At 45.7% G+C, this 22,107-nt stretch overlaps 1 protein-coding gene and 1 long non-coding RNA gene across 4 annotated transcripts; one reads left to right on the top strand and one right to left on the bottom strand.

The window, feature by feature from the left end:
- Nucleotides 1-804: 804 nt before the first annotated feature.
- LOC123044980 (succinate dehydrogenase [ubiquinone] flavoprotein subunit, mitochondrial) lies at nucleotides 805-20,268 on the bottom strand. Of its 3 annotated transcripts, XM_044467889.1 has the most exons (17): nucleotides 20,062-20,268; nucleotides 19,654-19,809; nucleotides 8,726-8,813; nucleotides 8,504-8,539; nucleotides 7,190-7,300; nucleotides 6,971-7,111; nucleotides 5,239-5,324; nucleotides 5,052-5,147; nucleotides 4,897-4,960; nucleotides 4,573-4,716; nucleotides 4,290-4,477; nucleotides 4,030-4,204; nucleotides 3,790-3,960; nucleotides 3,473-3,542; nucleotides 3,261-3,381; nucleotides 3,142-3,179; nucleotides 805-1,120 (listed from the first exon to the last, which is right to left on the bottom strand). In XM_044467889.1, the coding sequence occupies exons 1-17, from the start codon at nucleotides 20,134-20,136 to the stop codon at nucleotides 1,018-1,020; spliced, it is 1,863 nt and encodes a 620-aa protein (XP_044323824.1). In that variant the 5' UTR covers nucleotides 20,137-20,268; the 3' UTR covers nucleotides 805-1,017. The 3 variants fall into 3 exon arrangements, with proteins under 3 accessions (XP_044323824.1, XP_044323822.1, XP_044323823.1); XM_044467887.1 differs by lacking the exons at nucleotides 7,190-7,300; nucleotides 8,504-8,539 and having other exon boundaries at nucleotides 20,062-20,267; XM_044467888.1 differs by lacking the exons at nucleotides 6,971-7,111; nucleotides 7,190-7,300; nucleotides 8,504-8,539 and having other exon boundaries at nucleotides 20,062-20,267.
- Nucleotides 1,129-3,343, top strand: LOC123044981 (uncharacterized). Its single transcript, XR_006420861.1, has 2 exons — nucleotides 1,129-1,476; nucleotides 1,578-3,343. It is a non-coding gene; the product is annotated as an uncharacterized lncRNA (long non-coding RNA).
- Nucleotides 20,269-22,107: the final 1,839 nt, after the last annotated feature.

Raw genomic sequence — 22,107 nt, forward strand, 5'->3', positions numbered from 1 at the left:
TTGGAATCTACACATTTTTTAATGAATATTCGTATATCACATGTTAGATTTGAAATTAGGGTCTCAAAGATATGAAAAATTCAAAAAGTATTTGATCTTTCCAACAAAAAGTTATTGGATAGCTCCATCAAAAACAACCAATCTATAAGGACATATGTAATAGGCATTTCTAAGGTATTATTTAAGTTTGCATCCTGAACAAAATTTCAAAAATTAATGATAATGGCATTTTTGGAGTCTACACATTTTTCCGATGAATATTCATATATCACATGTCAGATTTGAAGTTAGGGTTTCAAAGATATGAAAATTTCAGAAAGTACTTGATCTTTTAAAGACAACCAATCTATAAGGACATGTCCAATAGGCATTTCGAAAGTATCTCATCAAATAAAGAAGGTATTACTTAAGTTTGCATTATGGTTTATGAACATAATTCCAAAAATTAATGATAAAGACATTTTTGGAATCTGCAAGTTTTTTTATGAATATTCATATATCACATGTTAGATTTGAAGTTAGGGTCTCAAAGATATGAAAAATTCAAAAAGTATTTGATCTTTCAAAGAAAAAGGGAGGATGAGGGAATCGAACCCACGATCTCCAGCGCGGATTGTCAAGGTACCAACCAATGCGCTACTCGCATTTTGTTGTACATGAGGGGATCTCCACTTATTGAGCTATGCCGAGCGCGGACAAAAAAAAAGAAACCAAACGTTTTTCTCACTTGGCATTGGTGGGTAATTATTTGCAACCTTAGGGGCAGTTTTAATGACGGACGAGCAGAAGCGATAGCCAGTAAGATAAAGATAAAGATAAAGATTTACACCAACGAACCCAGAAAGGGACAAGCTAGGCACTAGTATTTTTTTTTGTTTTATTTATTTATTTCTCATGAATTACACAGGATGCACAGGAAAAACAAGGACGAAATTCAGCTGCAGCTCTCAGCTAGAGAATACCCACCGCATGCTTTATTAACAACCTCAATTAAATCACCGAGCTGAGACGCATGAATCAGTATACTCGTGCTTTCGGTGGGAACGACTCGATTTCATCATCCAATGTGTTCATATGGACTGGCCTGTATGCCAATCGTACCTTCTCGTTCTCCCAGTACCTGTAAAACACATGACAAATGGCATCAAGTTGCTGAATTTAGGACATCACCAACCCTATACGCCGTACCGCCCCTAAATGTCCGGACACCACAGACGAGGCCAAATTCCCAGAAACCGGCACCAAACCAAGGGGAGGTTGCGAGTCGATAGATATCCGTCACGTAGGACTCTGACACCCCCGACCCACTCAAAACCTCACTCGGAGCTGCGTTTTCCTTACTCCCCCTTCCCCACACTCTGTATCCGCTCCCTCCCTGAGCGGCGGCTACCAACGTCGCCGCTGTATCACCCACGCGCCTACCTGCCTTGAAGTGCGGCACCCTGACCGTTCCACCCTCGTCCGTTCGCTGCCCAGGTATTGTCCGCCCTGTGGCATCCATGGCGGACACCACGCCTGACAAGTGTTTGGCCAAATGCCATAGCCAAATTGTTGACAATTTTTTCCTTCCTTTGAAGCAAACACGATGGATTTGGAGTACTTGTACTACAACTTCATGGATTCATCCTCATTGGATGATGACGAATGGCGATGATGAGGGCGGTCCTTCCAGATGCAGAGCATACAGAGGAGCATGTGCCGGGGAGCATGTTCTCGGTTTCAAGGGATCAGTCAAGGGATGAGTGTTGAATCGGAATAGGGCATGGGGGCATTTGATACTGATGGACAAGTACTTTGTCCCAAATGCCCTATTCGTAGACCATTTTCGCTGACGCTTTCAGATGCAAAAAGATGTTTTTGATGGTCTCTAGAATGGTGTCTGAGCCTATGATGACTACTTCATCTTGAAGGAGGCCGTTATTTTCTGGTTATCAGAAGTGCACGGCTGCGTTGAGGATGTTCTATGGCACGGCCGCAGATACATGGGACGAGTAGCTCCGGGTCAGGTTTGCTACTGTAGCGGTCAAGATGTTTGGACCACAGAGAGAACCAACTGTCCCAGACACCGAAAGGCTCATGGCACTCTCGGAAGCAAGAGGGTGGCCAGGTATGCTCGGATCCATTGATTGCATGCACTGAAAATGGAAAAACTGCCTATATGTTAAACAAGGGCATGTTAAGAAGCCTACCATCATTCTTAAAGCAGATGCATCACAAGACCTCTGAATTTGGCAGTTTTTTTGGCATGCACGGGTCTCACAATGACATCAATGTGTTGCAGCGGTCTCCTTTGTTTGCTAGGTTGACTGTGTGACAAGCTCCTCCGTGCAACTATACCATCAATGGTCATGACTACAACATGGGCTACTATTTGATTGATTGTGTCTATCATCGGTGGGTGACCTTTGTCAAAGACCATGTCCGAGCCAAATACTGAAAAAAGATCTTGCTTTGTCCGAAGACACTACAAAGGATGAAGGCATTTGGAGTGCTCCAAGCTCGTTTTGCAGTTGTTCATGTACCTGCTAAACAATGAGATCCAGAGACGTTGTGGGAGGTGTTGACTTGTTGTGTGATCATGTACCACATGATTGTGGAGGATGAGGGTGAAGAAGTTGACGAAGGTCTAGAAGAGTGTTCCTATCCAACTTCCAGAGCAGAATTTGGCGACGTTTGGAGATTTTATCCAAATGCATCAACATATTCACCATCAAGCCATCAAGCAACTCATGAGCAGCTTCGGAATGATCTGATTGAGCATCTCTTGCGCTTAAAGGGGAGAACTAAACTAGAGCATATGCGTGAATAAGTTGGATTGAAGATTGAATTATTTTATTTGAAAACTTAATGTTTGGAATCATAGGGGAAAAAACAAGGACGGACAAGGGCGGAGGTTTGCTGCACAGGGTTGGGTGGCCGGCTCCCATATTCGGGTCCGCGGACGCATCCATGGAAGTTTGGTGTGTCCAGTTTGGTGGGTCCACGGACATTTATTGTGTCCGATTTGGGGTACACCGTTGGAGACTCCCTTAGTGGGTTTTACACCGATTACACGCTACTATAATTTGTTTCACTCCACAAAATTGCTTGATGTAACCACATTAAGCTTAATAATGAAGAGAAGACTATCAAAATACTTACCCCAGTGAGTGCTTCATCCAACGCTCATCGTCTCTTGTCTGTAAGCAACAAGGAGAAACAATTGCCGTTACTGTGCAAGGAAGAAGAGACAGTAAAACAAACAAAGCCAAGTAGCAAACCGTGAAATCTTCACGAGCATGAGCTCCTCTGCTTTCCTTCCGAGCCTCTGCTGAATACATAGTTATGCATGCATTTATCAACAGATTTTCCAGCTCTATGGTTTCTATCAAGTCTGAATTCCTGCATAAACAAACGACAACAAAAATGGGTGATTACTGCAGGAATACAAGTCAAACTGCTTCATACAATTCCTGCGAGGAATAACATATACCATATGAGGCTTCGGTCACTGATCTTCACGTCATGATAACTTTCCCATGCTTTGCTGATCAGTTGACAACCTAATAAACATATGGCCAATGAGTATTTTTTGATAAATGATAATTATAACCAAGAATAGTGGTTCTTCCTGCTTGTGTATCTTTACTTATGTTGTTCTTGCTTCCTGCTTTTCATGCATAAATAGCTCTAAGAATTTCCCTTACCTCTCAAGGGTCTATGGTGAGAACAGATAACAGACACAGGATAATGATTGTTCGAGAAAAAACACAGGATGGTGATGAACTCTACAAAGGATATGTTCAATACCTTCTTCAAGCGTTTCTTGTGTACGGAAAACTGCAGCATTATTTTGCATAATACGTTGCGTGTTGAGACGGATCTTGGAAGTTGGCAATGAACCATTTGCATTTCTCAGCTTGTCCAACCATGCTATAGTCTTCTCCCCTGCACCTTTTTCCAGAAGTTTCTGCTTGTCACCTGCAATATAGGTACAGTGAGTCAGAGCCAAGAAAGCAATGAGATGCAGAAGAAAAGAAAGGAGCTTACCTGGTTTCGAAATCTCAGCTACCCTGTTTGCACAAGCTCTACCAAACACAACTATGTCAAGAAGTGAATTTGCACCCAAACGATTTGCACCATGAACAGACGCGCACGCTGCTTCTCCAGCAGCCATTAAACCAGGAATAACAGTATCTGGATTATCACCCTTGATATCTACAACCTAATAATATTTAAAACAGAACACCTATTAGGAGAACAGCAAATATGATCCATGATCATGTTTAATATGGTTACTCAAGACGAACCTCCCCATGGTAGTTTGTTGGGATCCCACCCATGTTGTAGTGAACGGTAGGCAAAACTGGAATGGGCTCCTTGGTGACGTCAACACCAGCAAAAATAGCAGCAGTTTCAGATATACCAGGAAGTCTTTCCTTGAGAACTTCAGGAGGCAGGTGGTTAAGATGCAAATAGATGTGATCCTTCAATGGCCCTGCGATAACCAGACAAAAGGATAAGGTTGACGTGAATAAGCCACACAATTTGGCAACTTTTTGAACATATAAAAAGATGACTAAGACTACTTACCAACACCACGTCCTTCTCTAATTTCCATTGTCATGGATCTTGAAACAACATCACGAGAAGCAAGATCCTTTGCAGTAGGAGCATATCGTTCCATGAAACGCTCACCTTCACTGTTCCTAAGAATACCACCCTCACCACGGGATCCTGAGAAAACCATGTGAGATCAACAAGGTAAACACAAGTTGTCAGAGAAGAGAAAAAGGGGGCTTAACAGACAAGTACAACATCAACTCCAGAAATACATCATCCATAGATTAGAGGGTTTTATGATCAAGTTGCTTCCCTAATGATAACAACAGGGAGAAATAGTTGAATATATACAACCTTCAGTGATGAGGCATCCAGCACCATATATGCCTGTAGGATGGAACTGGACGAACTCAAGATCCTGCAATGCATATATCACACAAGCATAATCAAACAGGATAATGGAAGAGGAGGAACTTAAAAATTAGCATCAGCATTAGACAAAAACTAACTTGAAGAGGTAAACCAGCACGTGCAACCATGGCATTGCCATCTCCAGTACATGTGTGAGCTGAGGTTGCTGAGAAGTAGGCCCTGCCGTAACCCGACTTCCATAACCCAAAAATAATTTCACGGCTAAAGTAAGCAAGCACAAACAATTTATACCTACAAACGTAGAAATAATAATAATAATATTACCCCGGTGGCTAGAATTGTATTTGTTGCACGGAAACGGTGAAGCGTACCATCCTCCATGTTTAAGGCAATGACTCCCTGGCAGTTGCCTGAAATATCATTATGTGTTAATTACTAGTATTGACACCATGGAAAGCTCGAAACAATCTTCATGAGTCCAATACAAAAGCTCCAGAAGCAGCAAGAAGCATGTCAATGTCGCTATGGAACAGAATAACAAAAGGAGGCAACAAACACTTAGGGAGAACTATAACAAGCAGGCTTGGGTTCATGGGCAATGGCATAGAGAATAAAACAGACCATGTTAACACTTATGGACAAATCCCCTATAAGTCCATAACGCATAAGCAACATTATGGTTAGCGCAACAAGAACACCACAAGCTCGGAAAACAAAAAATAATAATCAAACAATGCTTCGAATTCATAGACAGAACCATAGCTAGAAAGTGTAATATGAAGTGCTCAACATGTCTATGGGAAGTGGGTTAATTTATTACTCCCTTCGTTCCTAAATATTTGTCTTTTAGAGATTTCAAATGGACTACCACATACGGATGTATATAGACATATTTTAGAGTGTAGATTCACTCATTTTGCTCCGTATGTAGTCGCTTGTTGAAACCTCTAGAAAGACAAATATTTAGGAACGAAGGGAGTACATCATAGCAACAATTTGAAACACATAAGATGAATATGATTGTTTCTAGATACGTTTATCTTTGTAATATTCTGAAATTGGGATGTGTGGCTGCAGGGCAATACATGGGCTGGAACTTGCCCTGCCTGGTTTTGCGTTAGTTGCTTGGGCGATATGGATTGGTATGAACCAGCTAGTCTTTGAATATTCGCCACCAGAAATAAGCTGATTATGAAGTCATATTTTGTTTGACCGGAGGAAGTTGGCTTCAATAACAATCATATTTGCAGTGGATCAAGCAATTGAAGATAGTGGAAGAACAATTGCTGTGGTCTAACAATCATATTGCAGTGGCTTTGTTAGCTTCGTTGGCTAGGAGTGTGCGTGGCCTCAGGACCGGTGTGGTAGTCGGAGTGGCGGCTCTGGAAGTCTCCTGCGCGTGGTGGTGGCTTTGGTCACTTGGGCGGCAGTGCCATCGACTAGCTGGTTCGTGGCCTCGGGGCCAATGTAGAAGTCGGAGTGGCGGCTCTGAAGATCTTCTGTGCGAAGGTGTTGTCTTTGGTCGCTAGGGCGACAGAGACATCGACTAGGCTGGTCCGCGGCCTCAGGGTCGGTGGGGTCATGGGAGCAGCGGCTCCGAAAACCGGTGTTGAGTGATAGGGTGTCGTCTCTTGTCACTTAGGTGGCAGTGTCGACGGCTCGGTTGGTGCGCAACCTCAGGGCTGGTGTGTGCACTTGTCGCAGATGTATCAGTTTTCTGCCAGATTTCCTTATAAACTGACCAATTCTCTTCTTAATGAAAAGGCAGAGCTCCTGCCGGTTGGTTGGAAAAAAAAGGCAAGCAGAGAAATTTCAGGTGTTCCTTCATTGCTGGTACTTCCACTGAGATGTTCGTTTTAGATCCTGGTGAGTTATTAAGTTCTAACAGATGTCTCTGTTGTACGTTGCCACAAGAAAAAAAAAGTTGAATCTAAGATGTCTGGCAGAGCAATTCATTTCAAATCGAAATAATTTATCTAATTCAAATTGAATCTCGTGTGCTACCAGATATGAGGGGAGAAGATACATGACAATCTGAATAACATAGTTATCTTACCTTCATTGTCCATGAGAAGGTCTAGTGCAAAATATTCTACAAAAAACTGAGTGTTATGCTTCATGGCTTGACCATATAACGTGTGGAGCATAGCATGCCCTGTCCTGTCAGCAGCACATGCACATCGGTAGGCCTGTCCACCTGATGATAGCAGATAGTGGTAGGATGAGGAATAAGATACTATGAAGGTTTCCTTCTTACACTTAAGTTAGAAAGTACCTTTCCCGAAATCTAAACTCTGGCCTCCAAATGCACGTTGGTATATCTTTCCATCTTCAGTTCTTGAAAATGGCAATCCATAATTTTCAAGTTCTATAACAGCTTTTGGTGAGGGTCCGAACCCCCCCCCCCCCCCCCCGTGCCCCCGCGTCGCCCTCCCCGAGCGAGGCGACCGGGGCGGCTCCCCACCCCTCCCCCTCCCCGCGAGTCCCCGCCCCCCTTCCCCCTCGCCGCTGCCGCCGGCGGGCGCGGCCGGGCGTTGCCCGCGCGGCGCCCCGCAGTCCGGCGGTGGCGGCCCTCCTTCTTCACCCGTCGCTGGACCCCGGCTCGGGTGAGCGGTCCTGGCGGCGGAGCCCTTCGGCCGGCGGCGTTCCGGCGCGGATCTGGACGGCGGCGATGCGGAGGCGTTGCCCCTTGGCGGCGGTGACGGCCCATGGCCTGCGGCGGCCGGCGGCGCTCGGCTGGCCCAGATCTAGGCCCTACGGGCCCGATCTGGGTCGGGGCGGGCCTGCTGGTGGCCGCAGTGGGCTGTTCTCCGGTGGTTTCCGGTGAGCTCCTCGTGACAGGGACGGCGGCTGCTGTGCCGCGACTGCTGCAGCACGGCGGCGAAGCTTCACGGGCCCACGCAGGGCCTGGCCGGACAGGGGGTCTGGTGTGCCTCTGCTGCTATGCCCGGTCTGCTACCGCCTAAGCCGGTGGAGGTTGTTCCCTCCCTCGTGGCTGCGGTGCTGCCGGTCCTTGTCTTCGGGTGTCTCGTTTGGATCCGGCCGGCCTCGCTTCGTTGGCCGTGGTGAGACGACGGCGGTGTCCTCGTGACTGTTGGCGCATGTTGGTGGGCGGCGGGTGTGGTGGAGCCGAAGGTTGGTCCTGGGTGGTGGGCGCGAGAGGTCGGGAGAAATCCATGTCGGGTCTTGCCGGCACCAACGCGGTGATGCCTGCGGGCGCCACCATCCTTCTTGAAGGGCGTCGGGTGACCCTCTCCCCCCTCTACCCTCCGTGTACCGGGAGAAATCCTAGGACTCGTCCGGGCAGCAGCGTCGTCATCGTCGCATTCCTTCTTGAAGGTGGTGCTTGGTACACGGCAACTCGGTGGCTTTGGAGCGTGGTGGTTATCTTCGGTGGGCGCAACGATCGCGGTGTGCCGTAGCTTTCGTCGATCCGGCGTTGTTGGCATTTCTTCTCTTATTTTCTCTTGTTATTTCTTTTGGGCGTGCTTGTGCTGTTTGCCCCAGCGTGGACCGGATTGTTGTATCGGGTGGTTGCTATATCAATATAGCGGGGCGTAAGCCTATTTCGGTATAACAGCTTTTGGTGCTTCTCTACACATATATTGGATAGAATCTTGATCACCTGAAAGTGGATAAGAATTGCATATTATAAAGAAATTTCAATGAGGTTTTGTAGGTTCTGTTAAAAATGAATGGGTTTTCACGCCAGTTGCTTAGAAAGATGTCAGTTTGCATTAGCTCTCAAATTTCTATGATTATAACCTCTACGTATTTTCCCTAAAACATCAAAATTTGTGGAGTAGCTTACCAAGCCAGTCGCTTCCCTTGACCGTATCATACATATGCCATCTCCAGTCATCTTCGCTCATGTTTCCTAGAGCAGCATTTATGCCTCCCTGCATACATTCTTGCATGTTAGTGCATGCCCAAAGTCAAAAAAAACTTTAGACAATAGCTCACAACTAAACAGGAAATCTAGCAGTTCATATTAGTAGTGCAAAAGACACAAAGCCTGAAAGTGACCTTACACCTACATGGAAAATGCAACATTACAAGTCAAGCAAGCACAGGTCAGTGGCATAGTAGCACAGAAATTTGTCAGATAGAATGCATGCTGACAAATTGAGAGTTTCGACATTACAAACTTAGGATGGTATGGCATCAATATGAATATTCCTTAACATAATAACCTTACAAGTCAAGGAAAGCACGCAAAAAGTCCTGAACAGCACATCTGCTTTAGCATGAAACACGCATTGCTGAGAAATGCGAATACTACGCCTAATTCAGGGATGGAAATAACAGGGTCACACATAATTCGCAGATTTTAGGCCCACGTATCATTTAATTTTTGGACCAAACACAGCAGAACTTCGGCTTATTCTATACAAGACTTTATTCACTGCCTTACCTTGGTCACCCCTAACAAACTGTTAATTATGAAATCCAGCAGTCTGAGAACAGATGCTCCACTCCTCCTTGCGAACTGCAACAATATTGATCCAACCTAATGCTCAGGCTAGCATCAGCTTAGAACCACTTGGCTGCCTTTCACTCTTCTACTCTCTTCTCACTTGATTAGCATACTACACAAGGAGTACCAGAGAAAAATAAATAGCCCTGCCAAATGGTAATTTATTGGCATGCGAGGGCAGTTCAACGGAGTTTTTTTTTCGCGAATACGCTTTGTAGCGTATCTTTGCATTGATAGAGAGAAAGGAGGAATACAACAGGCCGACGCCACATACACGTACGCAAGAAGGCGTGTCCGTGGCGTTCAAGTGAGCATAGAGTGATGGGGTTGCTCAGCCCCTCATACAAGATCAGGTTACAGGAATAAAAGCACTAAGTCCTTTGGCTCCGGCGATGGCCCAGGAGCGTGCGTCGTCTTGAATAGTGGTGACCACGGTCGGGGTAGACGGGGCGATCTTGTCAAAGATAACCGCATTCCGGTGGCGCCAAAGCGTCCAGGCCACAAGGCCAGCCAAGGTAGTGAGGCCGCGGCGAGTGGTAGCAGGTAACCTGAGGAGGGCCACGGAGAGCCAAGCGAAGAAGCCGGAAGATCCATCGGGCGGGAGGGTGGAGGGGGAGCACCAGCTGAGGATCTCGTGCCAGACAGACCGAGCAAAAATGCATCCCACCAAGATATGATGCAAAGACTCTGGCTCCTGGAGGCAGAAGACGCATGTCGGCTCGTGCTGTAGACCACGCCGAGCAAGCCGGTCGGCAGTCCAGCAGCGATTCAAGGAGGCTAGGTATATGAAAAACTTCACCGAAAGGGGCGCGCCAGACTTCCAAATCAAACTTCAACGGAGTTTGCCATGGGGATCGTCTATGCCTCGCAAGGTCACCACAATAAGGAAATCGAGTCAATGATCATCATGGGGGATTAGGAGCTGTGGCAGGAGAGAAACAACTGCACTTTCAGCGTGGTTATTGCGCCTGTCACCGGTATAGTCGCGGCGATCTTTGGCGTATGGCCGGCGCAAAATGTCCGGAGACCCCTTTCAGGGATCCGTCATGAAAGATTGGGAACTCTTTCAGGCCTTTCCGGGGCCTTTTTATTTTTCTCTTACTGTTCTTTTACTTTCCTCCTTGGATCCACGGATCAGCCTGTTACTGCTTAATATATAAACCAGCGTTTTGCTGGATCGTTCAAAAAAAATTCATCCTATTGTTGACGCTCGAAAATGGCATGATCACAAAGAGTGACAAAGGCTATAATGAGATGATGTTAGAATTATGAGTTCATGTCACCACTGGATGGCTCTCTTTGAGCCGATCGATATAAATATAGAGATGGTCCAAAACGAAGCTCGGATGCAAAGGTTATGTCAATCTTAGAGATGCTCGTATTGACACCAGGTTAAAGAATGACATGAAACCTAATTAAGACCACCTCGGTGGAAAAATTTACAACTGCAAAGTTCTTCGTCTCGTTGAAACGGATGATTTTGATATAAAGATCGTCCCCATCCGAGATCGTATGCAAAAGTTAGAGGCAAAACTGTGCGCTGCAGCAATGTTTGGCCGGATCATCCGGGCCGGGATCCGGATCATCCGGGTAATTGGAGCATCAAGACACCAGAAGGTTGGCGCTGAAGCCGGATGATCTGGGTCAAGTCCCGGATGATCCGGGTAAAGGCCGGACAATCCGGGCAATCGTCCGGACGTCCGGACAAGTTTTTCTGCTGCAGACTTTAGAAAACGGCCCGAAACACCCTCAAGATGGCCTCGGATGAAAAAGTGTTCAACATGAAAGTTGTGCGTCTCGTCGAGACGGTTGATTTGGATATAAAAAACGTCCAAATCCGAGGTCGTATGAGGATTCTAGAGCCAAAACAGTGAGCTGCTATCAAAAAATTGGGCTAGGCCGGATCATCCGGGCCTTGAGCCGGACATCCGGGCCGGGGGTCGTGAATAGTCCGTGTTTTATTAGGTTTTGATGATTTGGACGGCTAGGCAAGTCCTTTTCTTGTACGGGAAGTCCACCCGCCTCTTATATAGACAAGGGGTGACGGCCGATTGAACAACAACACACAATCGCAAACGCATCTACAGCTTTTTCATCTACGTTTTGTTCCTCCCTCGTTCTTGCTCCCTCGTTCTTCGTCGTTCTTCGTGTTGGAGAGCTGCGAATACCGAGGCCCTAGGGGCGGCTTGACCGACCTAGGGCAGCCCATAGCCGCCGCACTCCCCGACGGGGTCCCTCCCAGGAGTGTAGGGTTTCGGGTCTTCAAAAGCTCTCGCCGGTCGACTTGCGAATCACGCTTCCGGTGAGACTCCTTCGACGTGAGCTGCGGTGCACCACCCCCGGCGTCGAGGGTACACGTGACGTGTTCGTGTGCGAACACACTTTTTGGCGACTCCGCTGGGGAACGAAGATCAATCATCATCGTCCACCATGTCCGATCTTCCCAAGCCATCTGAGGTAGACGTCGATAACATCATTAAGCCCAGTCTTGATGAGATATCGGCCGATCATCGCCAAGTCTATGAGGAGTACAAGAAGGCGCGCGAAGAGAAGGATTTGCAGGAGTTCCTTGCAAAGTTCAAGAAGGATCGCCAAGGCAACATCACTCCGATTGAAGAAATCAAGTTCCCTCCTCTTCAAGCCGAGCAGGTTAAACCTTCTGTGAGTACTACCTTTTCTCCTGAGCAGTGGGCTGAGATTGAAAGTCGTATTGCTGATGGTAACAATCTAGTCTATCAAACTTTCATAGAAAATACTAATGCTCAGAAGAATACATCTCAATCGACTAGTGGTAATGATGGTGTAGCTGCTAGTGTGCAAAACCCTAATCTGGCTTTACCTATTGCATCAGCGCCTCCCGTGCCGATGGCTTATTATCCTACCCAAACAAATCAGATTGTGGCTGCACCCATTAATCCTATTATGAGCATGCCAGGTTCGGTGGCAACGCCGAACCCAACCTTACCTACAGCTACAACCACTCGACCACTAGTAAATTATGGGTCGACATACCTGCCACAATTCCTACCTACAGCTAGTAACCATACTCCTCCTATGCCACTGCCACAAGCTTCATCGTCCGCTATGGATGATGGTCTAGCTAATCTTAGAGAGGAGATGGCTAAGATGCTTCGAGAGAATTTTGGGGTTGAGTTACCTCGGAATCGGATTTACCAAAAGCCGTACCCCGAGTACTTTGATGCCATCTAGTGCCCTCCAGGATATAAAATTCCAGATTTTGTTAAGTTCAATGGAGAGGGCACAAAAACCACATGGGAGCATGTTAGTCAATACTTAGCACAATTAGGTGAAGCAGGTTCACTAAATGAGTTGAAAGTGCGTTTATTTCCTTTATCATTAACTGGTACCGCATTTTCATGGTTTTCTTCTTTGCCACATGGTTCCATTCGAGTTTGGTCGCAACTAGAGCAGAAATTTCATGATCACTTTTACAGCGGCGACAATGAACTCAAGTTGTCACATCTAACATTGGTTAAACATAAGCATGATGAATCGGTCTCCGATTACGTCAAGAGATTCAGAGAAACGAAAAACCGATGTTTTAGTTTGGTGATAACCGAGAGAGACTTGGCAGACCTAGTGCTGAGTGGTTTGAGAACTCCCATTAGAGAAAAGCTAGAAGGCGTATGAGTTCTTAAATATTAACCAAGTCTTACAAAGGGCTTTGGCTCAGGAAAGCCGAAGCAAAGATCTCAAAGAAGTGCATAGATACAAAGCTGATCGTCCAAAGATGAATATGGTGGAATATGATAGTGATCACTCGGACGATGAGGGTGATGTTTTTGCTACTGAATTTGTTTGGCCATCTAAGGCCAAACCCTTTACTTGCAATGATCTGAAACCGATTCATAAGAATTGTGATGAAGAGATGAAGTTTACTTTTAACATTGCTAAGTGTGATAGAATATTTGATGCTTTGCTGCAGGCTAAGATTATTAGAATATCTCATAGTTTACCGCCGTTTGAAGAGATGAAACAACGTGCTTATTGCAAGTATCATAATTCTTTTTCTCATGCTACTAACGATTGCAATGTTTTTCGACGACAGATACAATCGGCCATTAATGACGGACGATTGAACTTTTCTGAGATGCAAGTTGATAAACAGCCCTTTCCAATGAACACCATGGATTTAGAAGGGAAGAAGCTGCTCATTTGGCCGGACATAGCCGAATCAGCTAATAAAAATAATATTGTCATTGGTGAGCCCAGGAAAAATGAGGAGAGCAACAAGGTCTTGGGGAGACAAGTTGTGCTTGACAAGCAACCCGGTGGCAAGGAGGTAATCAAGATCACCATCAAGAATCCTACACTCGGGGGGCAATCACAAGTGCAAGAGAACACTCATGTCAAATTTGTTAAGCCCAAGAGTCCATAGGTTGGCAAGTGGAAGACGAATGAAGCTAAAGTGCAGCGCAAGAGAATCAAGCCAACTTTTGATATGTTGTTGTCCAAGTATGCCAATCAAGCGGCCGGTTCTAGCTCTAACCGGTCATCAAATTTGAAGCGCTCAAGATCACCTTCGAGGGAAGAATCTCATCATCATGCAAGGCCATATGGGTCATGGGCACCAGGACCATGGATGGCTCCGCCCCCCTATGCGCCATACTACATGGGAGGCTTCAATGGAGGATGGGGGCAGCCCCCAATGGCCCCTTATGCTTTTCATCCGGGTTGGGCAGAACCAAGGAGGCCCGTTCATGAGAGGCTTTCTTATCCCACACGAGGCCGTTTGAACAATGGTGTCAATCGGCCAATACAAGATAATCAAAAAAGGGTCAACCGACAAGTGTGGCGTGCCAAATCACCAAGTGCTGAAATTTCAGAGCCTAGCAAGCAAAAGGAGAAGAATGCTAATGGTGAAACTATTATGATAGGCACTAAAGAATTAATAATCAAAGAGCCGATTATTGTTGATAATCCGGCTGATTCTAATAAAGATGTGGCTGCAGTCCAGCAAGGCCCCATGGCTAATGATCATGAAGCTAGCATAAGCAAGGCCAAGTCGAGGGATCCAAGATATACTCAGCCTAAGTGGTGTCCTTCTGGTCTGACCAAGGCGCAAAAAAGGAGATTGCAGCGCATGAGAAGTCATGAGAAGGAGGAACAAGAAGCAGAAAAGCTAAGGGATAAATTATTCAATGAAAGCCGTCCCATGGTACCCCCAAAACAAGTGTGGAGGCCAAAGCAAAAGGAAAACATTGCAGCCTCTGCATTGATCATAGCAACACCTACACCACCAACGGAGGACGATGCGGCTACTATTACATCGTCCACTTTGCCTACTACTTCCTCTTCCCTTGAAGATGTTTCGGAGTCAGTGGACATGCTTGCGGAAGGAGATGAAATGATTGATTATGAGTCTACACCAGTTCATGAAGGTATGGATATTAATATGGTGTATTACTTACCCGCTAAATTTCGTGCTATAGATGAAGAAGGGGAAGTAGCTCAGCTAGATTTTGGTCCTAAAAATGCTATATTCGAGAAGCCAAAAGAACCGGTGACGCACTTGAAGCCATTGTTCCTTAAAGGTCATATTAATGGATCGCCGGTTGCTAGAATGCTTGTCGATGGTGGTGCTGTGGTGAATCTTATACCATATTCGGTCTTCAAAAAATTGGGGCTGCGTGATGAAGAGTTAATAAAGACCAACATGGTGCTTAATGGATTTGAAGGCAAAGAGAAAACTGAAGCCAAAGGTGTGATGTATGTGGAGCTTACGGTGGGAAGCAAAACTTTGGCTACCGCATTCTTTGTCGCCGAGGTGCAAGGTAACTACAATGTGATATTAGGCCGCGATTGGGTTCATGCGAACCAATGTGTGCCATCTACTATGCACCAGTTTTTGATTCAATGGGTTGATGATGAAGTAGAAGTCATTCATGCGGATAATTCGGCTTGTGTTGCTTTGGCCGATGCATCGGTGGATTGGCAACACCCCAATGCTACTTGCTTGACGGGGCGTGACTTATCAGAATATGATTTTCTTAGCGCCACAAAAAGTGGTTTCGTGCCCATTTCTTTAAAGCCGGTTGGCGATAATCGGCTCCAAGGTATGATGTACTTAAATGGATCCTAACTCAGAGTGGTTACAAAAGCGTCTTGTAGAATATCGGTCCAATGAGAACGATATGTATGAGTCCATAGAAGAGATAGATGATATGGATAAGTTAGGACAAGGTTTTACATCGGCCGATCCATTAGAAGAGATAGATATAGGAGATGGTTCAATTCCTAGGCCGACATTTGTAAACGAAAATTTAAGAGCCGATCATAAGGCTAAGTTGATTGAGCTATTGAAAGAATATGTTTGTTGCTTTGCATGGGAATATCATGAGATGTCGGGTTTAAGCCGAGAGCTAGTGGAGCATCGGTTACCTATAAAGGACGGTTTTAGACCATACAAGCAATCGGCCAGAAAGTTTAATCCAAAAACATATGACCGGATCAAGGAAGAGATCGGTCGTTTGCTTAAAGCTAATTTTATTAGACCTTGTAGGTATGCCGAGTGGATTTCTAACATTGTACCAGTAGAGAAAAAAGGCTCGGGCAAGTTGAGGGTGTGCATTGATTTCAGAGATTTGAATAGAGCTACACCTAAAAATGAGTATCCCATGCCAATAGCTGATATGCTTATTAATGATGCTTCTGGACATAAGGTCATTAGCTTTCTTGATGGTAATGCGGGGTATAACCAGATTTTTATGGCCGAGGAGGACATGTCCAAAACGGCTTTTTGATGTCCCGGTTTTCTTGGTTTATTTGAGTGGACAGTGATGACCTTTGGATTAAAAAATGCTGGTGCCACGTATCAAAGGGCTATGAATTTAATTTTTCATGATTTACTTGGTGTAATACTTGAGGTTTATATTGATGATATTGTTGTCAAATCGGATGCTTTCGAATCTCACTTAGCCGATTTGCGTTTGGCTTTTGAAAGAATGAAGAAATATGGGCTGACAATGAATCCTTTGAAGTGTGCCTTTGGTGTATCGGCTGGGAAGTTTCTGGGTTTCATTATTCATGAAGATGGCGTGAAAATTGATCCCAAAAAGATAGAAGCTATACAGAAAGTAGGGGCTCCAACATGCAAGAGAGATATGAAAAAATTCCTTGGCAAGGTCAATCATTTGAGGAGGTTCATAGCCAATCTATCAGGGAAGGTTGATTTACTCCTATCCTTCGGTTAAAGAATGATGTTGATTTTACTTGGGGGGCAAAACAGCAAGAGGCATTTGATATGATTAAGAAATATTTGTGCACTCCTCCGGTTATGAAAGCGCCCAGGCACAGGGAGCCATTTAGACTTTATGTTGCAGCGGAGGAAGGTGTTATTGGTGCTGTTTTGACTCAAGAGACCGAAGGAAAGGAGCATGCTATTACTTATTTGAGCCGACGGTTATTGGACGCCGAGACAAGGAGAAAATCAAGACTGGAGGAAACCCATTATTGATTATTTGTGTGATCCTAGTAAAAGGGTGGACAGGACTGTTCGGCGTATGGCTTTCAAATACACAATGAGAGATGATGGTCTCTATCGCCGAACGGTTGATGATGTTCTTTTAAAGTGCTTGGACGAGGACCAAGCGAGAGTTGCTATGGGAGAGGTCCATGAAGGTATTTGTGGCACTCATCAGTCGGCTCCCAAGATGAAATGGCTATTACGACGTGCCGGGTTTTATTGGCCGACGATGGTTAATGATTGCTTCCGGTATTATAAAGGATGTGAAGCTTGTCAAAAGTTTGGTGATATCCAGTTGGCTCCCGTTGCTATGTTACATCCTATTATCAAGCCGTGGCCTTTTAGAGGTTGGGGATTAGACTTTATTGGAGAGATTCATCCTTCTTCTTCAAAGGGGCATCGGTTCGTGTTGGTGGCGACTGATTATTTCACTAAATGGTCTGAAGCAATACCACTAAAAAATATGACGCATACAAAGGTAATTCAATTCATAACTAAACATATTATTCATAGATTCGGCATTCCTCAAACATTAACTACGGACCAAGGTTCATCCTTTATGTCACATCAAGTCAGAGAATTTGCTGAATCATATAAGATAAAGTTGCTCAATTCCTCTCCATATTATGCCCAAGCCAATGGACAAGCTGAGTCTAGTAATAAAATATTAATCAAGCTCATCAAGAAGAAGATTGGGGATAATCCAAGGAGATGGCATGAGCTATTGTCCGAAGCTTTGTGGGCACATAGGGTCTCAAGGCATGGTGCTACAAAGGTGACTCCATATGAGCTCGTATATGGTCAGGAGGCCGTTTTACCAGTGGAAGTGAATTTGAATGCTTTGAGAATAGCCAAACAAAATGATTTATCGGCTGTGGACTTCTATAACTTGATGATGGACAATATTGATGAAGTTGCCGATAAACGTTTGGTTGCTTTAAAGGCCATAGAGAGGGATAAGTTGAGGGTAGCAAGAGCTTACAATAAGAAGGTCAAATTGAAGAATTTTCAAGTTGGCGATCTCGTGTGGAAGGTGATTCTACCAATTGGTTCGAAAGATAGAAAATTTGGGAAGTGGTCTCCAAGTTGGGAAGGTCCTTTTAGGATTACAAGAATAGTTCCCGGAAACTCGTATTTGGTGGAATCCATACAAGGCACATTGTTACCTCGAGCTCTCAATGACAAATATTTAAAGAAGTATCATCCAAGTGTGTGGCAAGAAGCCTAGACAGGCAACGGCCGATATATAACTATCGCCCTGAGAAAATATATGGTCGATATATAACTATCGCCCTAAGAAAAGGTGTGGCCGATATAAAACTATCGCCCTAAGAACATATAAATGGCCGATGGGGTGTTGACATCGTCCTTAGAACAAACTATGGATAAATTATTTTTCGGCATCCAAGCTTTGCCGAAAAACAGGGGGGCATGTGTTGACGCTCGAAAATGGCATGATCACAAAGAGTGACAAAGGCTATAATGAGATGATGTTAGAATTATGAGTTCATGTCACCACTGGATGGCTCTCTTCGAGCCAATCGATATAAATATAGAGATGGTCCAAAACGAAGCTCGTATGCAAAGGTTATGTCAATCTTAGAGATGCTCGTATTGACACCAGGTTAAAGAATGACATGAAACCTAACTAAGACCGCCTCGGATGGAAAAACTTACAACTGCAAAGTTCTTCGTCTCGTTGAAACGGACGATTTTGATATAAAGATCGTCCCCATCCGAGATCGTATGCAAAAGTTAGAGGCAAAACTGTGCGCTGCAGCAATGTTTGGCCGGATCATCCGGGCCGGGATCCGGATCATCCGGGTAATTGGAGCATCAAGACACCAGAAGGTTGGCGCTGAAGCCGGATGATCTGGGTCAAGTCCCGGATGATCCGGGTAAAGGCCGGACAATCCGGGCAATCGTCCGGACGTCCGGACAAGTTTTTCTGCTGCAGACTTTAGAAAACGGCCCGAAACACCCTCAAGATGGCCTCGGATGAAAAAGTGTTCAACATGAAAGTTGTGCGTCTCGTCGAGACGGTTGATTTGGATATAAAAAACATCCAAATCCGAGGTCGTATGAGGATTCTAGAGCCAAAACAGTGAGCTGCTGTCAAAAAATTGGGCTAGGCCGGATCATCCGGGCCTTGAGCCGGACATCCGGGCCGGGGGTTGTGAATAGTCCGTGTTTTATTAGGTTTTGATGATTTGGACGGCTAGGCAAGTCCTTTTCTTGTACGGGAAGTCCACCCGCCTCTTATATAGACAAGGGGTGACGGCCGATTGAACAACAACACACAATCGCAAACGCATCTACAGCTTTTTCATCTACGTTTTGTTCCTCCCTCGTTCTTGCTCCCTCGTTCTTCGTCGTTCTTCGTGTTGGAGAGCTGCGAATACCGAGGCCCTAGGGGCGGCTTGACCGACCTAGGGCAGCCCATAGCCACCATACTCCCCGACGGGGTCCCTCCCGGGAGTGTAGGGTTTCGGGTCTTCAAAAGCTCTCGCCGGTCGACTTGCGAATCGCGCTTCCGGTGAGACTCCTTCAACGTGAGCTGCGGTGCACCACCCCCGGCGTCGAGGGTACACGTGACGTGTTCGTCTGCGAACACCTATTCCCAAACTGACTAACCAACGGAAATTAGCACCAAACGGCACACGGAAAAAGAAACAGTTTCTGTCTTATATGTCTTACAGCGAATTTCATTTCATTAATTAAATAGAATAACAGGATACACAGATACCCAGGGTTTGCGACGATAATTGTACTATACCTGAGCTGCGACGGTATGCGACCGCGTGGGGAAGAGCTTGGTGATGCAGGCGGTGCTGAAGCCGTGCTCCGAGAGCCCGATGGCCGCCCGGAGACCTGCGCCTCCTGCGCCCACCACCACCGCGTCATACGAGTGGTCCACCACCGTGTACGAGGACTGCAAATGCTCACAGGCACAGAAGAACAATCAATCGTCGTGCATTCCTCGAACACTAAGCCATCTCATCGCATAGAAAACCAAGATTACTCTCTTTGTTTTTGCGGAAGGAAAACCAAGATTACTCGAAGAAAAAGGTAGAATTTCCACCTAAAAACCCCCAGCTCCGCGATCAACTATAAGAATACTCGAAAATTTCGGGGAAACTACGTCGATCAGATGAAGCAGAAAGAAAGAGGGGATCGAGGGTACCGAGGTCGTGGAGAAGAGCCTAGAGGCTGAGGCCTTGGCCTTGGAGAGGCCGCGCGAGACACAGCCGCGCCACATCTCGAGTAGATCTCAGGGCTCGCAAGTGTTGGGGGGTTTCGAGTGGCGCTGGCGGTGGTGCGCGCGGAGAGAGGTGGCGGTGGCCAAGAGAGAAGACGAAGGGGAGATCGTTTATGCAGGGGTTTAGATGACGGTTTTGCACTTGCGGCTGGTAACTTTTACGATACTGCCACTGCTTTATTTCCCTTCTTCCATTTTCTTCTTGTTTGGGTATCGTTTTAAAATAGTTTACTATTAGAACAGTAAAATACTACTAATGTTTTGCATCATCTGGTATTAGATCGTTTAAAATAAAATCAAACGGCTGATAACGCTGCTTCTTCCTCTTCTTACTCTTGTTCATTCCTTCATGTGACCCCCCCCCCCCTTAATATTGTCGCCCCCGCCAAACGGTGCCATGTCCGTCTCACCACCCGGCCATGCTTGATCTGCCTCCTATGTCCGCCCAGAGCCCTGCCCAGGCCCAACTCTCGGTGACTGCACCCCGCATTGCACCCACACCATCACTCTGGATTGTGGATTTTCCATACTTCCATGTAGTTGCATCTTCTATTTAGGTCATCCAATCTGCATCAAGACCTGTATTAATTATCTTTCTATAGAAATTTCTCCGTTTTGTTTTTTGTTTCTTCCAAGTAAGAAAACATCTGACCTTGGAACTTTGCAGGTCAACGATATACAAATGCCACTATGCGTATAAAATGATTTTTTATGAAACATAAATTTGTCAAATTTCACATTTTAAATGAGTTGCATCATTTCTAAAATAATCGGTTCCGCATAAAAACCTGGAAAAAATTATGCACATGGTAGTATTTGTGTGATATTGATCTACAAAGTTTCGGGTTCTAATGTTTGGACGCGTCTAGCGAGCGGCAGGGTGCTCGCTAGCGCTCGCGAGCGGCCAGGCAAAAAAGAAAACTCCCTGTCCCCCCTGTCCCAGGAAGGAAAGCGCTCACCCCCACCACTTTTCGGCCGCCTTTTTCCTGTCGAGAGCGCACAACAGAAACAGTCCCGAGCGGCCGGCAAAAAAGGAAAATTTTGGTCCCCCGTACCAAAAAGGAAACCGCCGGTCCCCCACGACCAGCGCGCACCAGGCGGGCGTCCTGGAGCGACCAGCTCCGCCAACCGATCATGCCTCCACCCCAGCGCTACAAAAGCTCTCTCTCCTCTCCTTTCCTGTCCTTTCCTCCTTCCCGAAAGATCTTCTTTTACCCACGAAAAATGGTTGTCTGCTAAGGAAAACCCCTAGATCGTCATGGCAAGGAGAAGAAGCTGAGATCCAAACTGAGGAAATCAAGGGAAAAAGCTGCAACAAAAACCCTGTGAGTTTCCCCTTCTCATATCCCTCCCCTTCCCCTCTATGCATGTTGATCCTCCCTACCTGCTGTTCTCTCAACCTCCTTGTGGAGATCTTGTTACCAGCAAAAAAAATCCCCAGGCACTGAAGCCAACAGGCTCCCCTTTACTATGTGTTATGTATGAACTCCTGTACCATCTTTTGCATAGTATGTGCAATTCTGGGGGGTGAAAAAGACAGAAGATTAATGGACCATAAAACCAGCAAAAACATGTGGAACTAGGTGAAAACCTTCATGTGCCAACTTTTGCATACTATGTGCAACTAGAGAAGCCTTGATGTACCAACTATACTAGCAAACATGTGCAACTGTGACAGCTGTGGTTTTTGAAGTTTCTGTTTTGTAGCACTGCACTAGGTACTTGGTCAGCTCCGTAGGCAGCGTCTCAGCTACGTTCAGAAGACCCCCCGAATAGCCTCTCACACAAATTTGCTCCTTGCATTGGAGTCAGTTCTTTATTCAACTTGACAAATCTCCCTAGGGACGCCATTATCCTACCAGCCTGTGACGGGCAGTCTGGATTCTCTCCATTCATCTCAACTTCTGCGTTGACATTCTGGGCATTAAAAAAAGAACAGTTGAGTGAAAACTTGTGCAAGTATATAACTAA

Source organism: Triticum aestivum, chromosome 2B, assembly GCF_018294505.1.
Source record: "Triticum aestivum cultivar Chinese Spring chromosome 2B, IWGSC CS RefSeq v2.1, whole genome shotgun sequence".
Taxonomy (NCBI): Eukaryota; Viridiplantae; Streptophyta; class Magnoliopsida; order Poales; family Poaceae; genus Triticum; species Triticum aestivum.